This window comes from Gasterosteus aculeatus, chromosome 3 (assembly GCF_964276395.1).
Source record: "Gasterosteus aculeatus chromosome 3, fGasAcu3.hap1.1, whole genome shotgun sequence".
In the NCBI taxonomy this organism is placed as follows: Eukaryota; Metazoa; Chordata; class Actinopteri; order Perciformes; family Gasterosteidae; genus Gasterosteus; species Gasterosteus aculeatus.
Window position 1 is genome coordinate 16,577,173 of NC_135690.1, and position 21,486 is coordinate 16,598,658.

General features: G+C 42.3%; 2 protein-coding genes and 1 pseudogene across 3 annotated transcripts; all 3 read right to left on the reverse strand.

The window, feature by feature from the left end:
* Window positions 1–5,007: 5,007 nt before the first annotated feature.
* On the reverse strand, window positions 5,008–6,772 carry LOC120815721 (acyl-coenzyme A thioesterase 1-like). Its single transcript, XM_078098924.1, has 3 exons — window positions 6,547–6,772; window positions 6,396–6,483; window positions 5,008–5,730 (listed from the first exon to the last, which is right to left on the reverse strand). Exons 1-3 carry the CDS (start codon window positions 6,770–6,772, stop codon window positions 5,115–5,117), a joined length of 930 nt encoding a protein of 309 aa, XP_077955050.1. The 3' UTR covers window positions 5,008–5,114.
* A 4,581-nt stretch (window positions 6,773–11,353) lies between these two features.
* LOC144405550 (acyl-coenzyme A thioesterase 1 pseudogene) lies at window positions 11,354–12,579 on the reverse strand (annotated as a pseudogene). The gene is made up of 2 exons (XR_013467200.1): window positions 12,528–12,579; window positions 11,354–12,055 (listed from the first exon to the last, which is right to left on the reverse strand). The product of XR_013467200.1 is annotated as an acyl-coenzyme A thioesterase 1 pseudogene (transcript).
* Window positions 12,580–16,247: 3,668 nt separating this feature from the next.
* On the reverse strand, window positions 16,248–18,594 carry LOC144405549 (acyl-coenzyme A thioesterase 1-like). The gene is made up of 3 exons (XM_078099745.1): window positions 17,849–18,594; window positions 17,514–17,716; window positions 16,248–16,956 (listed from the first exon to the last, which is right to left on the reverse strand). Exons 1-3 carry the CDS (start codon window positions 18,312–18,314, stop codon window positions 16,348–16,350), a joined length of 1,278 nt encoding a protein of 425 aa, XP_077955871.1. The 5' UTR covers window positions 18,315–18,594; the 3' UTR covers window positions 16,248–16,347.
* Between the last annotated feature and the right edge of the window lie 2,892 nt (window positions 18,595–21,486).

The following is a 21,486-nucleotide window of genomic DNA, read 5'->3' on the forward strand; positions in this document are numbered from 1 at the left end:
TTAAAATTCCTTTCATTGTTTAAACTCAATGTGAAAGTGGGTGACAACTTATCATTTGTCCCCATTATTCACAGCCATATTTTGACTAATCCTTGTTAATTTATTTACAGCCACAGTTCCAGTGTGATCTGAACCTTCAGACATTTATTATCCAGTTTGTGTTTAATGACAGTTCATATAACATCAGTATCAGTGATCAAAGTACTCTTCAGTACTTAACTTTAGCTATTCAGTGATTGATTTGTGCATTTCATCAGATAATCATTATCTCTTTTGGAACACACAGGGTATATGCTAAGAAACAGAGCCTGCAAGAGCCAGAGCCGATCTGTTCCCTCTATTTAAACAGTGATAACGTCAGCAGGGAGTCTGGGGGAAAAAAGATTACATTGAACACAGTTATTTGTAATTGTTTTAAATGTATGTGCTTAGCTTATATTGTCCTCAAAGCAGTTGCAGATAAAATCTCCATTTCAACTGTTCTGTAACAAATGCAGGTGATTAAAACCCCTAAATATGACAATCTGCTTGAACTCTCCTCTCGTTTCCGGTCAGTTATCCTTTCCTCATGTGTCACCAGTTACCTGATTCCCGGTTGTGTCCACCTGTTCCCCATCGCCCTCCATGTGTACTAATAGTCTGCGTCTCCCTTTGTCCGGTGCCAGTGTCTTTGTTTCCGTCCTTGTGTCTTTGTGTTCGCTTCAGCCTCGCCGTAGTTTCTGAGCCTCTAAAACTACGTCATGGTGTTCTGCTCCGTTGTTTTTCCCCCAAGAGAGTAATTTTGATTTTGTATCATACCTTTAGGGTTATGGTTATTGTCTTCATCGTCCTTTGTTTCCTCCGTAAGGAGTGAATTTTGTTTCGATAATCTTTCATAGTGCCTCTAGTTTATTCTCTAGGTATTCTGATGAAGTTAAAAGCCTTTTTGTTTTCCTCCTCGAGTAGAGCGACTTTTGCTCCATCATTTTTATAGCCACACTTCTTCCTAAATTATTTATTGGTAGAAGCTAATCTAGATGTGATGGGTAGATCTCCCCCTCCCTCTACCTGTTGGGCCACACCCCTCTAATTAGCGATTCCCAACAGGTGAGGCCAGATTACTTCCTGGTTTCCTTTAAATGTAGGCTTTGCCTCAGGTTTTCCCATCTCCACACTGGTCTCAGGAATGACTACAGGTAGTCAAGGTGCAGGACTGAGCGCTAAAGGAGATTCGTCACAGAGCTCCCACCCCATCTGTGCAGAACTCGCCATGTGTGACTATACAGTGTGCAATTTCCAGGTATGTCTGTTTTTGAAGTAGAGCAGGGTTTTCATTGCTTTTGTTTTAATATGCTCCATAGCGGTAGTGATGGCAAAGTGAAGCTTTCTGAACCAGTGAAGCTTTCCAGCCAATTGTATCGGAAAAAGGTTCATTCATTCAATGCATCGCAAACTCTACGATGACCTCTGCTGTTGAAAACTTGTAGTGCAAATGTATCGAATAGCCCACCAGTATATTTTGGCCCAGTCTCTGTGGGTTGAACATGATTATGAAAAGTTAACCAATAAATCATCTAATAAATACATGGATTCCTATATGAATAAAACTATTGTTTTTCAGGTTTGAATTGTGTCCTTGTTTGTGTATTTCAATTCTCTGTACATTGGAAAGAATTTTAACACTTAGATTCTGCACCTTTGTGCATGTATGTTTGTGATCATACTAGCAGAATAATTAATAGAAGATATATAATAGAGGTGTGTGTGTGATGTAGGCAATATAATTTAAAATATCAGCAAGTGCTTCCTACTGCATGTGCAGTTCATGGCAGTCATAGGGACTTATGTGAATTGTTTGAATGTGGGCAGTGATTTGCAGAGGAAAGGTCAGTGGGGCAGTGATTGTGCTTTTGGGCAGGTTTCTTATGACAGGATATTGAAGTGCTTGTGGACACATGGGATGGGGCATGAAGTTATTATTGATTTTCATTGAGAAACACAATTTTCTCCACAGAATTGGGGTTGAGTCGGTTTCTTGGATACTATTTCCCCTGCCTTACAAAAAAGGCGCTTACACGACACGATGAGGCAGGAATGCTCATAAGATTACGTGCTAATACAAATAGATGTGGGTACACATGTTTGTGTTTGATCCAATATTTTAGCGGGTCTTCACTCTGTGGAATGTTTGATTCAGCCAAATATCGGGTGGTCTCCACAATAAAAATAAACATCTATAATTACACAATACAAATGACACTTTGTCTGCCTATTACAAACCTTGTTAGAGGAAATCAAATTGAAGTGCTCCCACATCTCGGAGCGACCTCTCTTTGCCACAAGTTCCATTGTAAATTTGCTACTAATACTACTACAACAACACTGACTTTGACTGTATCAAACAGACAAGCCCCAACCCTGTTTTGCGCCCATTTGAATCAATTCGAAGCGGTCACATGACTGTGCGCCGGAACGAAGCTTCGGACGTCACTGATTGCTTCGCCCTGCACTGGTTCATATTTCAACACAAGCTTCGAAGCAGGAGGGTGGGAGGTAACAACACTACATAGTGGTGCCATGATGTTAAGTGGAATTTTACACATTGTGTATGACGTGCTTCTTTTTTTGTAACAGGAACGGGGAAGTGATGTCTGCTGTTGGTGGTAGCTGAGCTCTAGCCACTGCGGTTTTTGCCCCTCTTTTGCAAATGTTTTGTATTTATGGTTACCATGTTTATGTTAGTATTTAGATTCCTGAATTGTTAGTAAATTAATTTTCTTCCTAGACAAGCTGGTGTTTCTTTTGTTTTTTTCCTTTTTGTAAGCCAACTGGGGTAGGTCCTATACTGAGGTCCTCTCAATATCAGTACAGGTGGGCTGGTCATAGGTCTATAGGTGGTGGTCCACTAGGTGGAGGGCTTCATTTTTTTCTATTTGGCGTGTGTGTGTCCCGTCCCCCTTCACTCCCCCGCTAGTTTAGACTACCCTGATACAGTCACCTTGTGCTGGTAAAAACGCTGCACTATAGTGACAATTTTTTAGCATAAAGATATTTTTCTAACAAAAGCTGTATTTTTAAACCAAGACAGTTATCTAACCAATCTGAGGCTTACTTATAAATAAAACTGGACACTATTCAAAACTGGAAATTCATCTCTTTGCTCCCCTTTCTTGAACCAATAAGAACCTTTACTCATTTGTGGTACTCTCTGGGTTATAGTCCCAGAGTGGCATTGTTTCATTGCGGCCAGGCACATCAGTTGCCCCGGTCACATGGATAATATATACAGCTCGTATTTATTTCTCTGCCTTGGAGATCAGTCTTACTCAGTGCTGTAGTGGTAAAATTGGAGGTGGGCAAACTCTGAATTTTGTGATCATACAGACCTCAACGCGATGCGAAGGAACGCAACACAAAGCGTCGCGACTCTGTAAGGCTGTCCTGGCTATATTGCATTATGTTAAACGTTAAATTTAAGAAAACACTAAAGAAAAGTATGACAACACAACAAGACAATTGCAGATTAAGAACTATCTACATATGGAGTCTCCTTTTTACAGTAGTGCCCAGAGGGCCTCCTGGGCGTTCTGGGGTTCATGGCTCCTCTGTGCTTCTCCTCTCTATTGGACCTGGTGTTTCTCCTGTCCTCTCACTGCCTGAAAAATATGTTGAATTTAAGAGTTAACCAGTAAAGCAGCCTGTCAATTACACTGACAACATGAGTTAAAGGAACACTCATGTACTACCTATGTCCCCATAAATAGCCTATACAGCATGTTTTTTTTTTCACATTGAGAACTGACTTGTTTTGTAATCTACGCGTCACCAGGCGTTTTTCTTGTCCTTTTACCGTGCACGACCGGTGAACACAGAGCGCGCGACTACTACCCACCCCGTCGGACCGTCTCGACCAGTCCGCAAAATATTGTCTGACATGAAACCGGTCCGTGAGGTAAGAAAGGTTGGGGACCACTGGGCTGATCCACAACGTGTGTTTACAGGGAACTTTGAGGTGCGTAAATGCCGCTTAGAGGTGCGTAAACGCTATTTCCAAAATTCTAGAGGTGCGTAAACGGCGTTTACGTGCGTTTACCCTCCACTACAGCCCTGGTCTTACTAATGAAGATTACAAATCTCTTAAAACCCTGCAACTGTGTCCTGTGTTCTGCCGGGTCGTGACTCCGCCAAATCTAGAGAATGTAATGTCATAAATTGAGTGTTGGCAAAAGGCAAAGAGGAAATTTTTTTGTATGTAAGCTTTGTATATTTGATAAAACATCTCAATATAATAAGTTAAATTAAAATTCTAATACAAACTCCTGACCAAGCTTTGTGTTTTTTTTAGTAGTAGTTTTATTATTTGCTTGTTTTATTTGATTGCATTTGTAACCCCCCCTCAGCTGTTACCCATCTCTCTCACATCGTGATATTTGCATCTAGAGTTTAGCTTTAGTCTGCGTAGCATCACAGCTCAGGTGAGTCCTGAAGACCTCCTGGATCTTCTTCCACAGGTGCAGTCATACATTTAGGTTAATGGTTAATGTTTTCATCGTCCTTTGTTCCCTCCGTAAGGAGTGAATTTTGTTTTGATAATCTTTCGTAGTGCCTCCAGTTTTAAGGAGTGTTTTTTGTTAAGTGACGTTGCCTCCGTCCAAAGAGTGCTTACCCAGTATTCTGATGAAGTTAGAAGCCTTTTTGTTTTCCTCGAGTGAAGCGACTTTTGGTCGATTTAGTTTTTATAGCCACACTTCTTCCTAAATTATTTATTGGTGGAAGTGTGATCTAGACAATAGTTACAGATCGTATTTATTTCTCTGCCTTGGAGATCCAGTCTTACTAATAAAGACTACAAATCCCTTAAAACCTTGCAACTGTGTTCTGCCAGGCGTGACGCTGCCAAATAGAGAATGTAATGTCATAATTTGAGTGGGCCAAAGACAGAGGCAATTAGAAAGCTTTGTATATTTGATAAAACATCTCAATATAATACGTTGAATTCACGTACTAATACAAACTCAGTAATCATGCTTTGTGTTTATATTTCGGTAGTTTTATTATTTGCTTGTTTTATTTGATTGCAGTTGTAACCCCCCCCTCAGCTGTTACCCATCTCTCTCACATCGTGATATTTGCATCTAGAGTTTAGCTTTAGTCTGCGTAGCATCACAGCTCAGGTGAGTCCTGAAGAACTCCTGGATCTTCTCCCACAGGTGGACCTCAGCAGCAGCGTGGGACCAGGCCTCTCCCCCCAAAAGGACCGGACTCCCGACAACTGCATGCAAACTGGAGGGGCAGTAGGGTCCGTAAGGCGGCTCTAGAATGTGTCCCGCTCCGGGGTAACACACAATCTCAAAGTTGTCCTTCCTGTGACGCTGCAGTCGCTCCACCATCATGTCCACGTAAGCCGTGCTGTCCCAGTTGAGGTCGTCCTCTGAGGCCACGAAGAGGAGACGTCCCTCCGCCCGCTCCACAGGGATCAGCGTGGCCTCGTTCTCCTCTGCCAGAGGGTCGTTCATAACCTTCTTGCCATTGAAGGCCTCCGACTCAGTGGGAATCAGCTTGCTGAGGTCAATCATTAACGCAGGGAGGATCTGGCTCTTCTGATAGTAGAGAGGAAGAAGCGTGTTGGCGGAGCAGCCGTTGATCCACACTACGGCCTCGACACCTTGCAGGTAAGAGGCCATCGACAGTGCCAGATCTCCACTTTTTGAAAGGGATATCACACCAACTCCTTTACTGCCAACCTGTGGTCTAACAAAACAACAACTGTGTTCTGTGAGATGCATGTAGTGGTAAAAACATTCAGTAAACAATTGTCTTGTGCTAAAAGCCAGGTCGCAGTGGTTGACCCTGAGATGGAGAGAGGTAGAAAGATTTAGGGTTTGCAGCTGTGTTTGGGGAAGGGGGTCATCTTGCTCTCACGGACCTTTGATCAGAGGAGCATTGTGTGTTACCCTCAGCTTCACCTGAGTTCTTATCTCAACTTGATTTGTGGCTTCTCGGAACTGGCACTAGGAACTGTCTTCAAGTGTATAAAAACTCAGCGTTTTGACTGCTCGGGGACGCCATTACACAGAACGCTGGAATACGTGCTTGTGTGTTTGACCTCCTGCTTGCAAGCAATAGTTAGAGACAGATATCTGCGGAGAATTGCTCATGTAATCTTTTTCTCTTCTAAATAAATGTTAACTTTTTGACCTTAATTGATCAATGGGCTGGATCCTTCTCATCAACCAACTCGGGGGGATCGGAGATCCTGACAGTTCTCAGAGATTAAGAGTTTACAGTTTAAACAACTTGCCTTATATTGTTTTTTCAAAAACTCCACTGCTTCCGCTAAATAATCCAGATGGATCTCTCTGATGTTCCTCGTCATGTCGCTTTGACCGTAGAGCGCTACAGTCAGAACCACAAACCCTCGGCTTGCCAGCAGGGAGGGCCTTTTCTCTGACAAACCTCCACCGGAGGTGTAGAGATCCAACACAGCGGGGAACGGACCTTCTCCTGGATCGAAACACAGAAGGTTAACACTACTATAACATTGCAGATAAATCTTATCTGCAATGCCGGTGTAGGTTCCTCCGAGGGAGGGGTCCCTCTCCAGGTCGATCTGCCCGCTCCCATCAGCCCTGAAGGTGGCCGAGGAGCTGAACAACACTCCCTTCTCGTCAGTGGATCTGGCTCTCAGGGTGACCATCTGTCCCGACCTGAGACCGGCCACCTTCACCTGGACGGGCTCGTCGAACATGCATCTGGCTCTCGGCAGCAGACTCAGGCGGACTTGGGAGGACATCTTTCTGAAAATGCGGTGGTTTGTTCTCTACAAATCTTCACTGTAATTGTAAAAGAGAAATTGGAGATTCACTTTAGTTTGAAACACTTTGACAAAGCAGATGCATATGTAATGAATATTTTTCTGTAAAATGTTGTTTTTTTTTCATGTTTTCTCTTCACCAATTTCGCACATTAAATAATATCTTACCAGCCAATTATTGCTCTTGGACTCTACTATTTAGAGGTGAAGTACTGTTCCTACGCTGATAGTCAATAGATTGAACACATTGTTGGCTCTTAAAAAGAATTCTTCTTATATGCTCATCTGATTTAAGCAGAAGAGCACACTTAGTGGTAGAAATATAATACATGTCATCATATTTAGTGATAGAATTGTAGTTTGTGGGTTATTAGAAATTAGTTAAAACATTAGCATGTAATATTAATAATTGCAATATGAATCAAACTATTTTTTTTAATTACTGTTCAGTCACATCCTGTTACAATGTAATGTTAAACCTTGATGGATTTCTTCCACATTTTCTAACCAAATATTGTTTTGTGGAAGTTTTTGTCTCCTGTTAGGTTGTCTACTATAAAAAAAGATCCTAATTTTACGGGAAATAACTTTAAATTTTTACAGTACTTTTTCTGTTTTTCAAATTATGTGCAAAACTCTGTAAAAACAAAGATATTATCTGTAAATTAACAGTCCAACTTTAAATTGAAGTATTATGCTCATAATTACAAATTACATTTTTATCTCCTTTTTTTACGGAAGAAATAATGTAATTCTAGTTTTTTTTTTACAGTTTTTTAAAATTACATTCAAATCATATAAACAAAAAACTGTCTGTCAAAATGACTGGCAGCTGTGGCTGCCAAACAAAAACCGTAAAATAAAGGTTAAATAACTTAATTCAAATTAAGTGTGAAAACCATAGATTTAAATACATTTTCCTTAACAATTTTACAGAGAAACACATTTATTTTATAGATATTTCCAGTAGTATTAAGATGAAACAACTTTTAATAAAGGGATATCACTAAATATTCTGGGCCGAAAAAGTCCTAATCTAATGTATTATTTATAATTTAGTGTTTTTTAAATAGATGTTGAGTTTGGAAGGGCCTGGCTGCTACAGTTTATGCCGACATGGGCACCTCCAGACTGGGTAAAGAGGCTGAGTCTGACCTTATGATTGAGGCTCGATTCTGCAGTAATGGCAGCTCACCTTGGGCGTCCTGAGGCTGGTTTAAGAGGGTGTCCTTAGACCTTGTAACGGAACCCAGTGCTGCTGCAGTGCATGCTGTCATGGGCATGCGTAATCTGGCTAAAGACTGCATTTAGACGGGGTAAGGGAGGGCAGTAGTGGTAACATTTCATCTGCGAAATAAAGTGTTGGCCGGCTTTAATTCCGCCACTTTAACCCGGACGCAGAGCTCCGGTAGCGCCGAATGTGCATCCAAAAATCAATGGTGTTTTGTGGGTCAGCGTTTTGAGCCTGCTGATGAACGTTTTGACACAAATTTGCAGAGATCCCTAGGTTATATTCAAACTATTTAGCCTGGAGTATACACTGACGTAGTGCATTATCAAACTGCACAATTGCTGTTGATTTGACCTCGCTTCCATCAACAACTAAATACACTGCTCAAAAAAATTAAAGGAACACTTTGGAAACACATCAGATCTCAATGTGAAAAATCATTTGTAATATCTATACTGATGTGGACAGATTAATGTCTTAGGACCGAAAGGACGCCACATCATTTGATGGAAATAAAAGTTTCATCAGAGGCCTTACTTTTATAGCCACCCCAAAAATCAAAGTGAATAAAATGATGTGGCAGAGTAGTCCATTTTGCCAAATTTCAATTTTCTCTATATCACGTCCTTGTATGCAATCTTGACAACATTGCAGCATGCTCCGAGAGCAACGAGACAACGGATGGTGTCTTATGGGATGTCCTCCCCGATCTGTCTAAGGGCATCATTGAACTCCTGTAAAGTCTGAGGAGAAACTTGGCGGTGTCTGATTGAAACATAATGTCATGCATTCAGTGTAGGGTCTGACCATGGGTTTAAAGATTTCATCCCGATACCTAATGGCAATGTGTTTGTGTGAGCCTGTAGGTATTAATACAACTTTACCATATTATTACATTTTTATTCAGAAACTGCAATGAAAACACCATTCAACCAATCAATTAAATCTAACAGCCCACAAATAAAACTAAATCCACACATTTCTTTTGTTTATTTTAAAACTAATCATATTTTCTTATGTGTGCTAAGTTATGTCAGATGCATGTACTGGTGAAATATATTATAACATTGTTTTGCGCTAAAGTCGTGTCTCAAGTGTCCTGTATTTGACCCTGATGTGCAAGGAGCAACATGATACAAAAAGACAGTTTGCAGCTGTGTTTGGGGAAGGGGGTTATCTTGCTCTCACAGACCTTCGATCAGAGGAGCATTGGGTGTTACCCTCAGCTCCACCTGAGTTCTCATCTCAATTTGTGGCTTCTCGTAACTGGCGCTAAGAACTGTCTTCAAGTGTATAAAAACCCAGCGTTTTTACTGCTCGGCAGAATGCATTACACAGAATGCAGAGATACGTGCTTGTGTGTTTGACCTCCTGCTTGCAAGCAATCGTTAGAGCCAGATATCTGCGGAGAATTGCTCATGTAATCTTTTTCTCTTCTAAATAAATGTTAACTTTTTGACTTAACTTGACTTAACTGATCAACGTGCTGGATCCTTCTCATCAACCGACTCGGGGGAATAGGAGATCCTGACAGTTACCACGCTAAAGCAATTGCTATTGCCTGTCTCACCACGTTGATTTGGACAAGATCGGATAATCTGCCTGTCATTCAGAAAACTGGCCAATGAGAAGTGTGCTCGCTCACATTTGAAAGTACGTCTGTTTGAGCGGGAGGCTGCTACCGGAAAGCTGCTCCGGGCACAGCAGCACAGCACGGTTGGTCTGCTGGTCCCTGCTGTTACCTACATTATGACCTGAGTATTTTTAACTTACATATGGAGGCGAATTTGAGTTGTGGAAGAACAAAAGACGGCCGACGGAGGGAGGTTGAAGAGGAACCGCGGCTCGGACCGGTTCTTTTTTTAGCGTGAGAGATTGGATGTGTAGCGGAACTAAAGACCGAAATGAGTTAGTGTCACGCATTGAGAGCCCTGTATTATATATATTAACGTTAGCGAACTCTAGTGAGGTAAACAAGCTAACGTTAGCCTGTTTACCTCACCAACAGGTAACGTTAGCTTGTTGACCTCACTAGCAGGTAACGTTAGCCTGTTTACCTCACTAACAGGTAACGTTAGCTTGTTGACCTCACTAGCAGGTAACTGGCTGTTTGTTTTTTTCATTAAACTTGTTTTTGTGTTTGTATATGTATTCTGTCTCCATACTATTGTGTCCCGACACTATCTCAGGTTCAAACTGCACCATATTTTCATTAAATACATTTGAGACGGTGAGAATGTTCCTCTATTTGGGTCGCAGCTTGTCATTAAGGGGTGATGGTGGGTCCCGGAGTGAGACCAGTTGAGAACCACTGCTTTATGGGTATCCCTTTATTGAAGGTGTTTGATTGTAATAATTCAGTAAAAACTTGTGAAATAACAGTGTTTCACTGCAAAACCTTTTGTAATATGACTTTTTTGAAGGTGTTTCTGTATGAAAAAACAGGAAAAATCTGTAAAATAAAAAAAAATTGCGGCAGAATGTTTAGCAATATCCCTTTATTGAAGGTGTCTGATCATAATAATACAGGAATAATCTGTAAAATAACAGTATTTATCTATATAACCATAAATGAAAATTACCGTAAATGGATGGTTTTTAGCATTTTATTTGAATTAAGGTATTTAACCTCAATTTTATGGTTTTTGTTTGGCAGCCGCAGCTGCCATTCATTTGACCTTCCTTTTACGTAAGACAGCCCTGCAAGGCAAATATTTTGATTTTGGACCATATAAACTTTTAAACATTATAGTTAACGTGATGAACTGTGATGATTTAGGATGTGTTATCGTTAAAGTGTACTAGTGTATCTATTAGATGTCAATGTCAGCCAAAGTGCTTTACAGGATAAAAAACATTCAGCATCAATAAAACAACACAAATAAAAGAAAAAAACAGTAAAAGGCAAACAAATAAAAGATCCAATGCAGGTGACTTAACTCAGCCAAAGGCCAATGTGAACAAGTGAGTCTTAAGGCGAGTTTTAAAAGTGGAAAGGCTGTTCTGCCGGGTCGTGACGCTGACAAATTAATAGAGAATGTAATGTCAGAATTTGAGTGTTCGCGAAAGACAAAGAGACAATTAGACAGTGTGATGTTCATGACGTAACCACGTCACCTGCAGATATAGACGTGCAAGACACGTGAGCAGGAAGTACGCAAACAGTAACGTGTAAGCGAGAGCCGGAGAATAAACGCCCGTGGATATGAATCAAACTGTCTGGTGTATAAACCCACACAACGCAAACACTACAGACTGCTTTGTATATTTGATAAAACATCAATATAATACGTTAAATTCACATACTAATACAAACTCAGTAATCCTGCTTTGTGTTTATATTTTGGTAGTTTTATTATTTGATTGCAGTTGTAATCCCCCCTCAGCTGTTACCCATCTCTCTCACATCGTGATATTTGCATCTAGAGTTTAGCTTTAGTCTGTGTAGCATCACAGCTCAGGTGAGCCCTGAAGAACTCTTGGATCTTCTTCCACAGGTGGACCTCAGCTGCAGCGTGGGACCTGGCCTCGCCCCCCCACAGGACCGGCCCGCCCGCAACTGCATGAAAACTGGAGGGGCAGTATGGTCCGTAAGGCGGCTCTAGATAGTGTCCCGCTCCGGGATAACATACAGTCTCAAAGTTGTCCTTCCCGTGACGCTGCAGTCGCTCCACCATCATGTCCACGTAAGCCGTGCTGTCCCAGTTGAGGTCGTCCTCTGAGGCCACGAAGAGGAGACGTCCCTCCGCCCGCTCCACAGGGATCAGCGTGGCCTCGTTCTCCTCTGCCAGAGGGTCGTTCATAACCTTCTTGCCATTGAAGGCCTCCGACTCAGTGGGAATCAGCTTGCTGAGGTCAATCATTAACGCGGGGAGGATCTGGCTCTTCTTATAGTAGAGAGGAAGAAGCGTGTTGGCGGAGCAGCCGTTGATCCACACTACGGCCTCGACACCTTGCAGGTAAGAGGCCATCGACAGTGCCAGATCTCCACTTTTTGAAATGGATATCACACCAACTCCTTTACCACCAACCTGTGGTCCAACACACCAACGATTAGCTGCTTGTTATTAAATATTTTGGCAGTGTTATAGACAGAAAACCTGCAAAAAGGTGTCCCAAAAAACAACTGTATTCTCAGAGATTAAGAGTTTACAGTTCAAACAACTTGCCTTATATTGTTTTTTCAAAAATTCCACTGCCTCCTCTAAATAATCCAGATGGATCTCTTTGATGTTCCTCGCCCTGTCGCTGTGACCGTACAGCGCTACAGTCAGAACCACAAACCCTCGGCCGGCCAGCAGGGAGGCCCTTTTCTCTGACAAACCTCCACTGAAGGTGTAGAGATCCAACACAGCGGGGAACGGACCTTCTCCTGGATTGAAACGCAGAAGGTTAACACTGCTATAACACTGCAGCTAAATCCTATCAAACATAATTGATAATCCATTATTTTTAATGTTGGTTATTAAAGGATTTGAATATTTGATAGAGACAAAGAAGAACCTGGCGGAGTGAAGAGGACACCACGAATATTCCCCTCTCTGACCGTGCGCCGGATGACCCCGTCTCCGATCAGGAGCCTTTCATTGGTCGCTTCTGCCAGGATCCTGCCCTCCTCCTTTTCCTGGTCATGAACTGAGATCTTCACCCCGTGGGGGTTTAGAGACTTAGTTCTTTGGAACTTCATGTGCAAAGTGTCCGGCCTCATGGACCAAAGCAGACCCATGGGTTCAACGCCGGTGTAGGTCCCACCAAGGGAGGGGTCCCTCTCCAGGTCGATCTGCCCGCTCCCATCAGCCCTGAAGGTGGCCGAGGAGCTGAACACCACTCCCTTCTCATCAGTGGATCTGGCTCTCAGGGTGACCATCTGTCTCGACCTGAGACCGGCCACCTTCACCTGGACGGGCTCGTCGAACATGCATCTGGCTCTCGGCAGCAGACTCAGGCGGACTTGGGAGGACATCTTTCTAAAAATGCGGTGGTTTGTTCTTTACAAACGTTCACTGTAATTGAAAATTCACTTGAGTTTGAAACACTTTGACAAAGCAGATGAACACGTCATGAATGTTTTCATGTAAAAGTTTCTCCTCGCCAATTTAGGGCATTAAATAATATGTAACCAGCTAATTGTTTCTCTTGGACTCATATTTAGAGGTGAAGTACTGTTCCTACGCTGATGGTAAATAGATTAGATGTAGAACATAGAACACATGGTTGGCTCCTATGGTGCGTTCACACCAAAAGCGAAGCAGTTTCGCAGTATTCGCGCGAGTAGATTCCATGTAAAGTCAATCCACAGAAGCGTCTGGTCGCGAATAAGGTGAATTTTAAACATCCGGCACGAATGAGGCGAAACGAGCAAAGCGAATAAAGCCTAATTTATGCTTCTGCGTTTTCAGAGCGACGCAGACGCAAGCCCCCCTTGCGGGTCCCTTGCGTGTCGTTTCACACCTCCTTGCGTCCTTGCGTGTGTCGAGACATTTTTCTAGGCTTGCAACGCAAGCCTCCTGCAGCGCACCAGGCTGCGATTGGTCCGCTAACTACGTCCTTTAGGGAGTCTCACATTTCCGTTTTCATACGGTTACCTTGTTTATGTTAGTATTTAGATTCATGAATTGTTAGTAAATTTATTTTCTTCCTAGACAAGCTGGTGTTTAATTGATTTTTCTTTTTTGTAAGCCAACTAGAGTAGGTCCTATATTGAGGTCCTCTCAATATCAGTACAGGTGGGCTGGTCATAGGTCTATAGGTGGTGGTCCACTAGGTGGACGGCTTCATTTTTGTTTATTTGGCATGTTTTATATTTGTTCTAATGTGACTTTTTGTGTCTGTCTGTCTTTTCCTTTCTGGTACCTGGTGGTGGCCCCTTCACTCCCCCACTCCTTTAGACCTCCCTGATACAGTCACCTTGTGCTGGTAAAAACACCGCAGTACAGTAATGTTACTCCTCCACCCCGGCTCTGGAGAGGAGGAGGGCGTAACTACCCAAGACCACGCCCGCTGGATAAGGGAACCTGTATTCTAAGGCACCAGCTTGCTACTACGATAAGTAAAACACACGCTGCTACAATGGATGGATAAACAGTGGGTTTATTTTCCACACACTGATAAATTATGGTGACAATACATACATTTCAACACAAACAATTACACACAAGTACAAAGACACGGGATAGGAGGACTAACAGGTAACAAGGCCTGTGGAGTAGGGCGGTGCCAGCGGTCGGTCAAAGCAAAGAAACTAAACAAAGGACCCTGAGCTTCCCTACTCCTCTAAACCTACCTACCACAAACTAACCTATCGCACCACTTACCTCACTGCTACAATACACTAGAAGCCAGCGGCTGTCGCCTAATCTAGTGAATCTAACAGAGTTTTTTCCTACGGGTGAATGTAGACCCCAGGGTATCTTACCTAGCCTTGCTCCACAGCGCTCTTGGGGTAAGAACTAGTGTTGTTACCTCCGACCCTCCTGCTTTGAAGCCTGTGTCAAAATATGAACCAGTGCAAGGCGAAGCAAATGTATCGGTGCTTGGTTCGTTCGCTACATATCACGTGATTAGTGACGTCTGAAGCTTCGGTCCGGCGCACAGTCACGTGACCGCTTCGATTTGTTTCAAATGGTATCGAAACAGGGTTCGGGCTTGTCTGTTTGATACAGTCAAAGTCATTGTTGTTGCAACTTGCGAGTAGTAGTAGTAGTAGCAAAGAGCAAATTTACAATGTGGCAGCACTTCAATTTGATTGCCTCTAACAAGGTTGGCAATAGGCAGGCAAAGTGTCATTTGTATTGTGGAATTATGGATGTTTATTGAGGAGACCACCCGATATTTGGCTGAATCAAACATTCCTCGGAGTGAAGACCCGCTAAAATATTGGGTCAAACACAAACCTGTGTACCCACATCTATTTGTATTAGCACGTAATCTTATGAGCATTGCTGCCTCATCCGTGTCGCGTGAGCGCGTTTTTTCTAAGGCAGGGGAAATAGTAACTACAAAAAGAAAATTGTGTTTCTCAATAAAAATTACATTGCTTACACACATTGCTTCTATTAATTCTTCTGCTAGCATGATCACAAACATACATGCACAAAGGTGCAGAATCTAAGTGTGTTCCACTTCTTGTCAATGTACAGAGAATTGAAATACACAAATAAGGACACAATTCAAACCTGGAAAACAATCGTTTTATTTATATAGGAATCCATGTATTTATTAGATGAGTTATTGGTTCAACTATTCATAATCATGTTCAACCCACAGAGATTGGGCCAAAATATACTGGTAGTCTATTCGAAACATTTGCACTATAGGTTTTCAACAGCAGAGGTCATCATAGAGTTTGCGATGCATTGAATGAATGAACCTTTTTACTATACAATTGGCTGGAAAGCTTCACTTTGCCATCACTAGGGTACAATAGACCACAGTTTAAACAAGCAACATAAACCATGTATACTTCAATGTCTCTCTCTCTCAATCAATTAATCAATCAATCAATCAATCTCTCGGTCAATCTCTCCCAACACAACCCCCTCCAAGCTCTCACAAACAAAACATTTATAGTGCAGAGCTGCGCTGGATTGGCTGGAGAAACAGCTGGCCACGCCTGCATCGTCAGCAGCAACTCGCCACACCAGTGAGGAACAGACTGGAAACCAAGACACGGGGGAGGAGAAAACACATACAGAGCAGCCGGACGTAACAATTGACATAATTTTTTTTTAGTATGAAGAATGTATTTTTGTAATAAAAGCCGTATTTTTAGACCGTTATCTAGCCAATCTGAAGCTTACTTATAAATAAAACTGGACACTATTCAAAACTAGAAATTCACCTCTCTGCTCACCTTTTCTTGAACAAATAAGAACCTTTATTCATTTGTGGTACTCTCTGCGTTAAAGTCCCAGAGTGGCGTTGTTTCATTGCAGCCAGGCACATCAGTTGCCCCGGTCACATGGATAATATATACAGCTCGTATTTATTTCTCTGCCTTGGAGATCCAGTCTTACTAATAAAGACTACAAATCCCTTAAAACCCTGCAACTGTGTCCTGTGTTCTGCCGGGTCGTGACGCTACGAAATTGATAGCGAATCAATGTCATAATTTGAGTGTTGGCGAAAGGCAAGAAGGCAATTAGACAGCTTTGTATATTTGATAAAAAATCTCAATATAATACGTTAAATTCACATACTAATACAAACTCAGTAATCTTTGTGTTTATATTTCGGTAGTTTTATTATTTGCTTGTTTTATTTGATTGCAGTTGTAACCCCCCCTCAGGTGTTACCCCTCTCTCTCACATCGTGATATTTGCATCTAGAGTTTAGCTTTAGTCTGTGTAGCATCACAGCTCAGGTGAGCCCTGAAGAACTCCTGGATCTTCTTCCACAGGTGGACCTCAGCTGCAGCGTGGGACCTGGCCTCGCCCCCCCACAGGACCGGCCCGCCTACAACTGCATGCAAACTGGAGGGGCAGTAGGGTCCGTAAGGCGGCTCTAGATAGTGTCCCGCTCCGGGGTAACACACACTCTCAAAGTTGTCCTTCCTGTGACGCTGCAGTCGCTCCACCATCATGTCCACGTAAGCCTTGCTGTCCCAGTTGAGGTCGTCCTCTGCGGCCACGAAGAGGAGACGTCCCTCCGCCCGCTCCACAGGGATCAGCGTGGCCTTGTTCTCCTCTGCCAGAGGGTCGTTCACAACCTTCTTGCCATTAAAGGCCTCTGACTCAGTGGGAATCAGCTTGCTGAGGTCACCCATTAACGCAGGGAGGATCTGGCTCTTCTTATAGTAGAGAGGAAGAAGCGTGTTGGCGGAGCAGCCGTTGATCCACACTACGGCCTCGACACCTTGCAGGTAAGAGGCCATCGACAGTGCCAGATCTCCACTTTTTGAAAGGGATATCACACCAACTCCTTTACTGCCAACCTGTGGTCCAACAAAACAACAACTGTGTTCTGTGAGATGCATGTAGTGGTAAAAACATTCAGTAAACAATTGTCTTGTGCTAAAAGCCAGGTCGCAGTGGTTGACCCTGAGATGGAGAGAGGTAGAAAGATTTAGGGTTTGCAGCTGTGTTTGGGGAAGGGGGTCATCTTGCTCTCACGGACCTTTGATCAGAGGAGCATTGTGTGTTACCCTCAGCTTCACCTGAGTTCTTATCTCAACTTGATTTGTGGCTTCTCGTAACTGGCGCTAGGAACTGTCTTCAAGTGTATAAAAACTCAGCGTTTTGACTGCTCGGGGACGCCATTACACAGAACGCTGGAATACGTGCTTGTGTGTTTGACCTCCTGCTTGCAAGCAATAGTTAGAGACAGATATCTGCGGAGAATTGCTCATGTAATCTTTTTCTCTTCTAAATAAATGTTAACTTTTTGACCTTAATTGATCAATGGGCTGGATCCTTCTCATCAACCAACTCGGGGGGATCGGAGATCCTGACAGTTCTCAGAGATTAAGAGTTTACAGTTTAAACAACTTGCCTTATATTGTTTTTTCAAAAACTCCACTGCTTCCGCTAAATAATCCAGATGGATCTCTCTGATGTTCCTCGTCATGTCGCTTTGACCGTAGAGCGCTACAGTCAGAACCACAAACCCTCGGCTTGCCAGCAGGGAGGGCCTTTTCTCTGACAAACCTCCACCGGAGGTGTAGAGATCCAACACAGCGGGGAACGGACCTTCTCCTGGATCGAAACACAGAAGGTTAACACTACTATAACATTGCAGATAAATCTTATCAAAACATAATTGATAATCCATTACTTTTAATGTTGGTTATTAAAGGATTTGAATATTTGATAGAGACAAAGAAGAACCTGGCGGAGTGAAGAGGACCCCACGAATATTCCCCTCTCTGACCGTGCGCCTGATGACCCCGTCTCCGATCAGGAGCCTTTCATTGGTCGCTTCTGCCAGCATCCTGCCCTCCTCGTCTCCCTCCTCCTCCTCGTGCACTGAGATCTTCACCACGTGGGGGTTTAGAGACTTTGTTCTTTGGAACCTCTTGTGCAGAGCGTCCGGCCTCATGGACCAAAGCAGACCCATGGGTTCAATGCCGGTGTAGGTTCCTCCGAGGGAGGGGTCCCTCTCCAGGTCGATCTGCCCGCTCCCATCAGCCCTGAAGGTGGCCGAGGAGCTGAACACCACTCCCTTCTCGTCAGTGGATCTGGCTCTCAGGGTGACCATCTGTCCCGACCTGAGACCGGCCACCTTCACCTGGACGGGCTCGTCGAACATGCATCTGGCTCTCGGCAGCAGACTCAGGCGGACTTGGGAGGACATCTTTCTGAAAATGCGGTGGTTTGTTCTCTACAAATCTTCACTGTAATTGTAAAAGAGAAATTGGAGATTCACTTTAGTTTGAAACACTTTGACAAAGCAGATGCATATGTAATGAATATTTTTCTGTAAAATGTTTTTTTTTTTCATGTTTTCTCTTCACCAATTTCGCACATTAAATAATATCTTACCAGCCAATTATTGCTCTTGGACTCTACTATTTAGAGGTGAAGTACTGTTCCTACGCTGATAGTCAATAGATTGAACACATTGTTGGCTCTTAAAAAGAATTCTTCTTATATGCTCATCTGATTTAAGCAGAAGAGCACACTTAGTGGTAGAAATATAATACATGTCATCATATTTAGTGATAGAATTGTAGTTTGTGGGTTATTAGAAATTAGTTAAAACATTAGCATGTAATATTAATAATTGCAATATGAATCAAACTATTTTTTTTAATTACTGTTCAGTCACATCCTGTTACAATGTAATGTTAAACCTTGATGGATTTCTTCCACATTTTCTAACCAAATATTGTTTTGTGGAAGTTTTTGTCCCCTGTTAGGTTGTCTACTATAAAAAAAGATCCTAATTTACGGGAAATAACTTTAAATTTTTACAGTACTTTTTCTGTTTTTCAAATTATGTGCAAAACTCTGTAAAAACAAAGATATTATCTGTAAATTAACAGTCCAACTTTAAATTGAAGTATTATGCTCATAATTACAAATTACATTTTTATCTCCTTTTTTTACGGAAGAAATAATGTAATTCTAGTTTTTTTTTACAGTTTTTTAAAATTACATTCAAATCATATAAACAAAAAACTGTCTGTCAAAATGACTGGCAGCTGTGGCTGCCAAACAAAAACCGTAAAATAAAGGTTAAATAACTTAATTCAAATTAAGTGTGAAAACCATAGATTTAAATACATTTTCCTTAACAATTTTACAGAGAAACACATTTATTTTATAGATATTTCCAGTAGTATTAAGATGAAACAACTTTTAATAAAGGGATATCACTAAATATTCTGGGCCGAAAAAGTGCTAATCTAATTTATTATTTATAATTTAGTGTTTTTTAAATAGATGTTGAGTTTGGAAGGGCCTGGCTGCTACAGTTTATGCCGACATGGGCACCTCCAGACTGGGTAAAGAGGCTGAGTCTGACCTTATGATTGAGGCTCGATTCTGCAGTAATGGCAGCTCACCTTGGGCGTCCTGAGGCTGGTTTAAGAGGGTGTCCTTAGACCTTGTAACGGAACCCAGTGCTGCTGCAGTGCATGCTGTCATGGGCATGCGTAATCTGGCTAAAGACTGCATTTAGACGGGGTAAGGGAGGGCAGTAGTGGTAACATTTCATCTGCGAAATAAAGTGTTGGCCGGCTTTAATTCCGCCACTTTAACCCGGACGCAGAGCTCCGGTAGCGCCGAATGTGCATCCAAAAATCAATGGTGTTTTGTGGGTCAGCGTTTTGAGCCTGCTGATGAACGTTTTGACACAAATTTGCAGAGATCCCTAGGTTATATTCAAACTATTTAGCCTGGAGTATACACTGACGTAGTGCATTATCAAACTGCACAATTGCTGTTGATTTGACCTCGCTTCCATCAACAACTAAATACACTGCTCAAAAAAATTAAAGGAACACTTTGGAAACACATCAGATCTCAATGTGAAAAATCATTTGTAATATCTATACTGATGTGGACAGATTAATGTCTTAGGACCGAAAGGACGCCACATCTTTTGATGGAAATAAAAGTTTCATCAGAGGCCTTACTTTTATAGCCACCCCAAAAATCAAAGTGAATAAAATGATGTGGCAGAGTAGTCCATTTTGCCAAATTTCAATTTTCTCTATATCACGTCCTTGTATGCAATCTTGACAACATTGCAGCATGCTCCGAGAGCAACGAGACAACGGATGGTGTCTTATGGGATGTCCTCCCCGATCTGTCTAAGGGCATCATTGAACTCCTGTAAAGTCTGAGGAGAAACTTGGCGGTGTCTGATTGAAACATAATGTCATGCATCAGTGTAGGGTCTGACCATGGGTTTAAAGATTTCATCCCGATACCTAATGGCAATGTGTTTGTGTGAGCCTGTAGGTATTAATACAACTTTACCATATTATTACATTTTTATTCAGAAACTGCAATGAAAACACCATTCAACCAATCAATTAAATCTAACAGCCCACAAATAAAACTAAATCCACACATTTCTTTTGTTTATTTTAAAACTAATCATATTTTCTTATGTGTGCATATGTCACATGTCAGATGCATGTACTGGTGAAATATATTATAACATTGTTTTGCGCTAAAGTCGTGTCTCAAGTGTCCTGTATTTGACCCTGATGTGCAAGGAGCAACATGATACAAAAAGACAGTTTGCAGCTGTGTTTGGGGAAGGGGGTTATCTTGCTCTCACAGACCTTCGATCAGAGGAGCATTGGGTGTTACCCTCAGCTCCACCTGAGTTCTCATCTCAATTTGTCGCTTCTCGTAACTGGCGCTAAGAACTGTCTTCAAGTGTATAAAAACCCAGCGTTTTTACTGCTCGGCGATGCGATTACACAGAATGCAGAGATACGTGCTTGTGTGTTTGACCTCCTGCTTGCAAGCAATCGTTAGAGCCAGATATCTGCGGAGAATTGCTCATGTAATCTTTTTCTCTTCTAAATAAAAGTTAACTTTTTGACTTAACTTGACTTAACTGATCAACGTGCTGGATCCTTCTCATCAACCGACTCGGGGGAATAGGAGATCCTGACAGTTACCACGCTAAAGCAATTGCTATTGCCTGTCTCACCACGTTGATTTGGACAAGATCGGATAATCTGCCTGTCATTCAGAAAACTGGCCAATGAGAAGTGTGCTCGCTCACATTTGAAAGTACGTCTGTTTGAGCGGGAGGCTGCTACCGGAAAGCTGCTCCGGGCACAGCAGCACAGCACGGTTGGTCTGCTGGTCCCTGCTGTTACCTACATTATGACCTGAGTATTTTTAACTTACATATGGAGGCGAATTTGAGTTGTGGAAGAACAAAAGACGGCCGACGGAGGGAGGTTGAAGAGGAACCGCGGCTCGGACCGGTTCTTTTTTTAGCGTGAGAGATTGGATGTGTAGCGGAACTAAAGACCAAAATGAGTTAGTGTCACGCA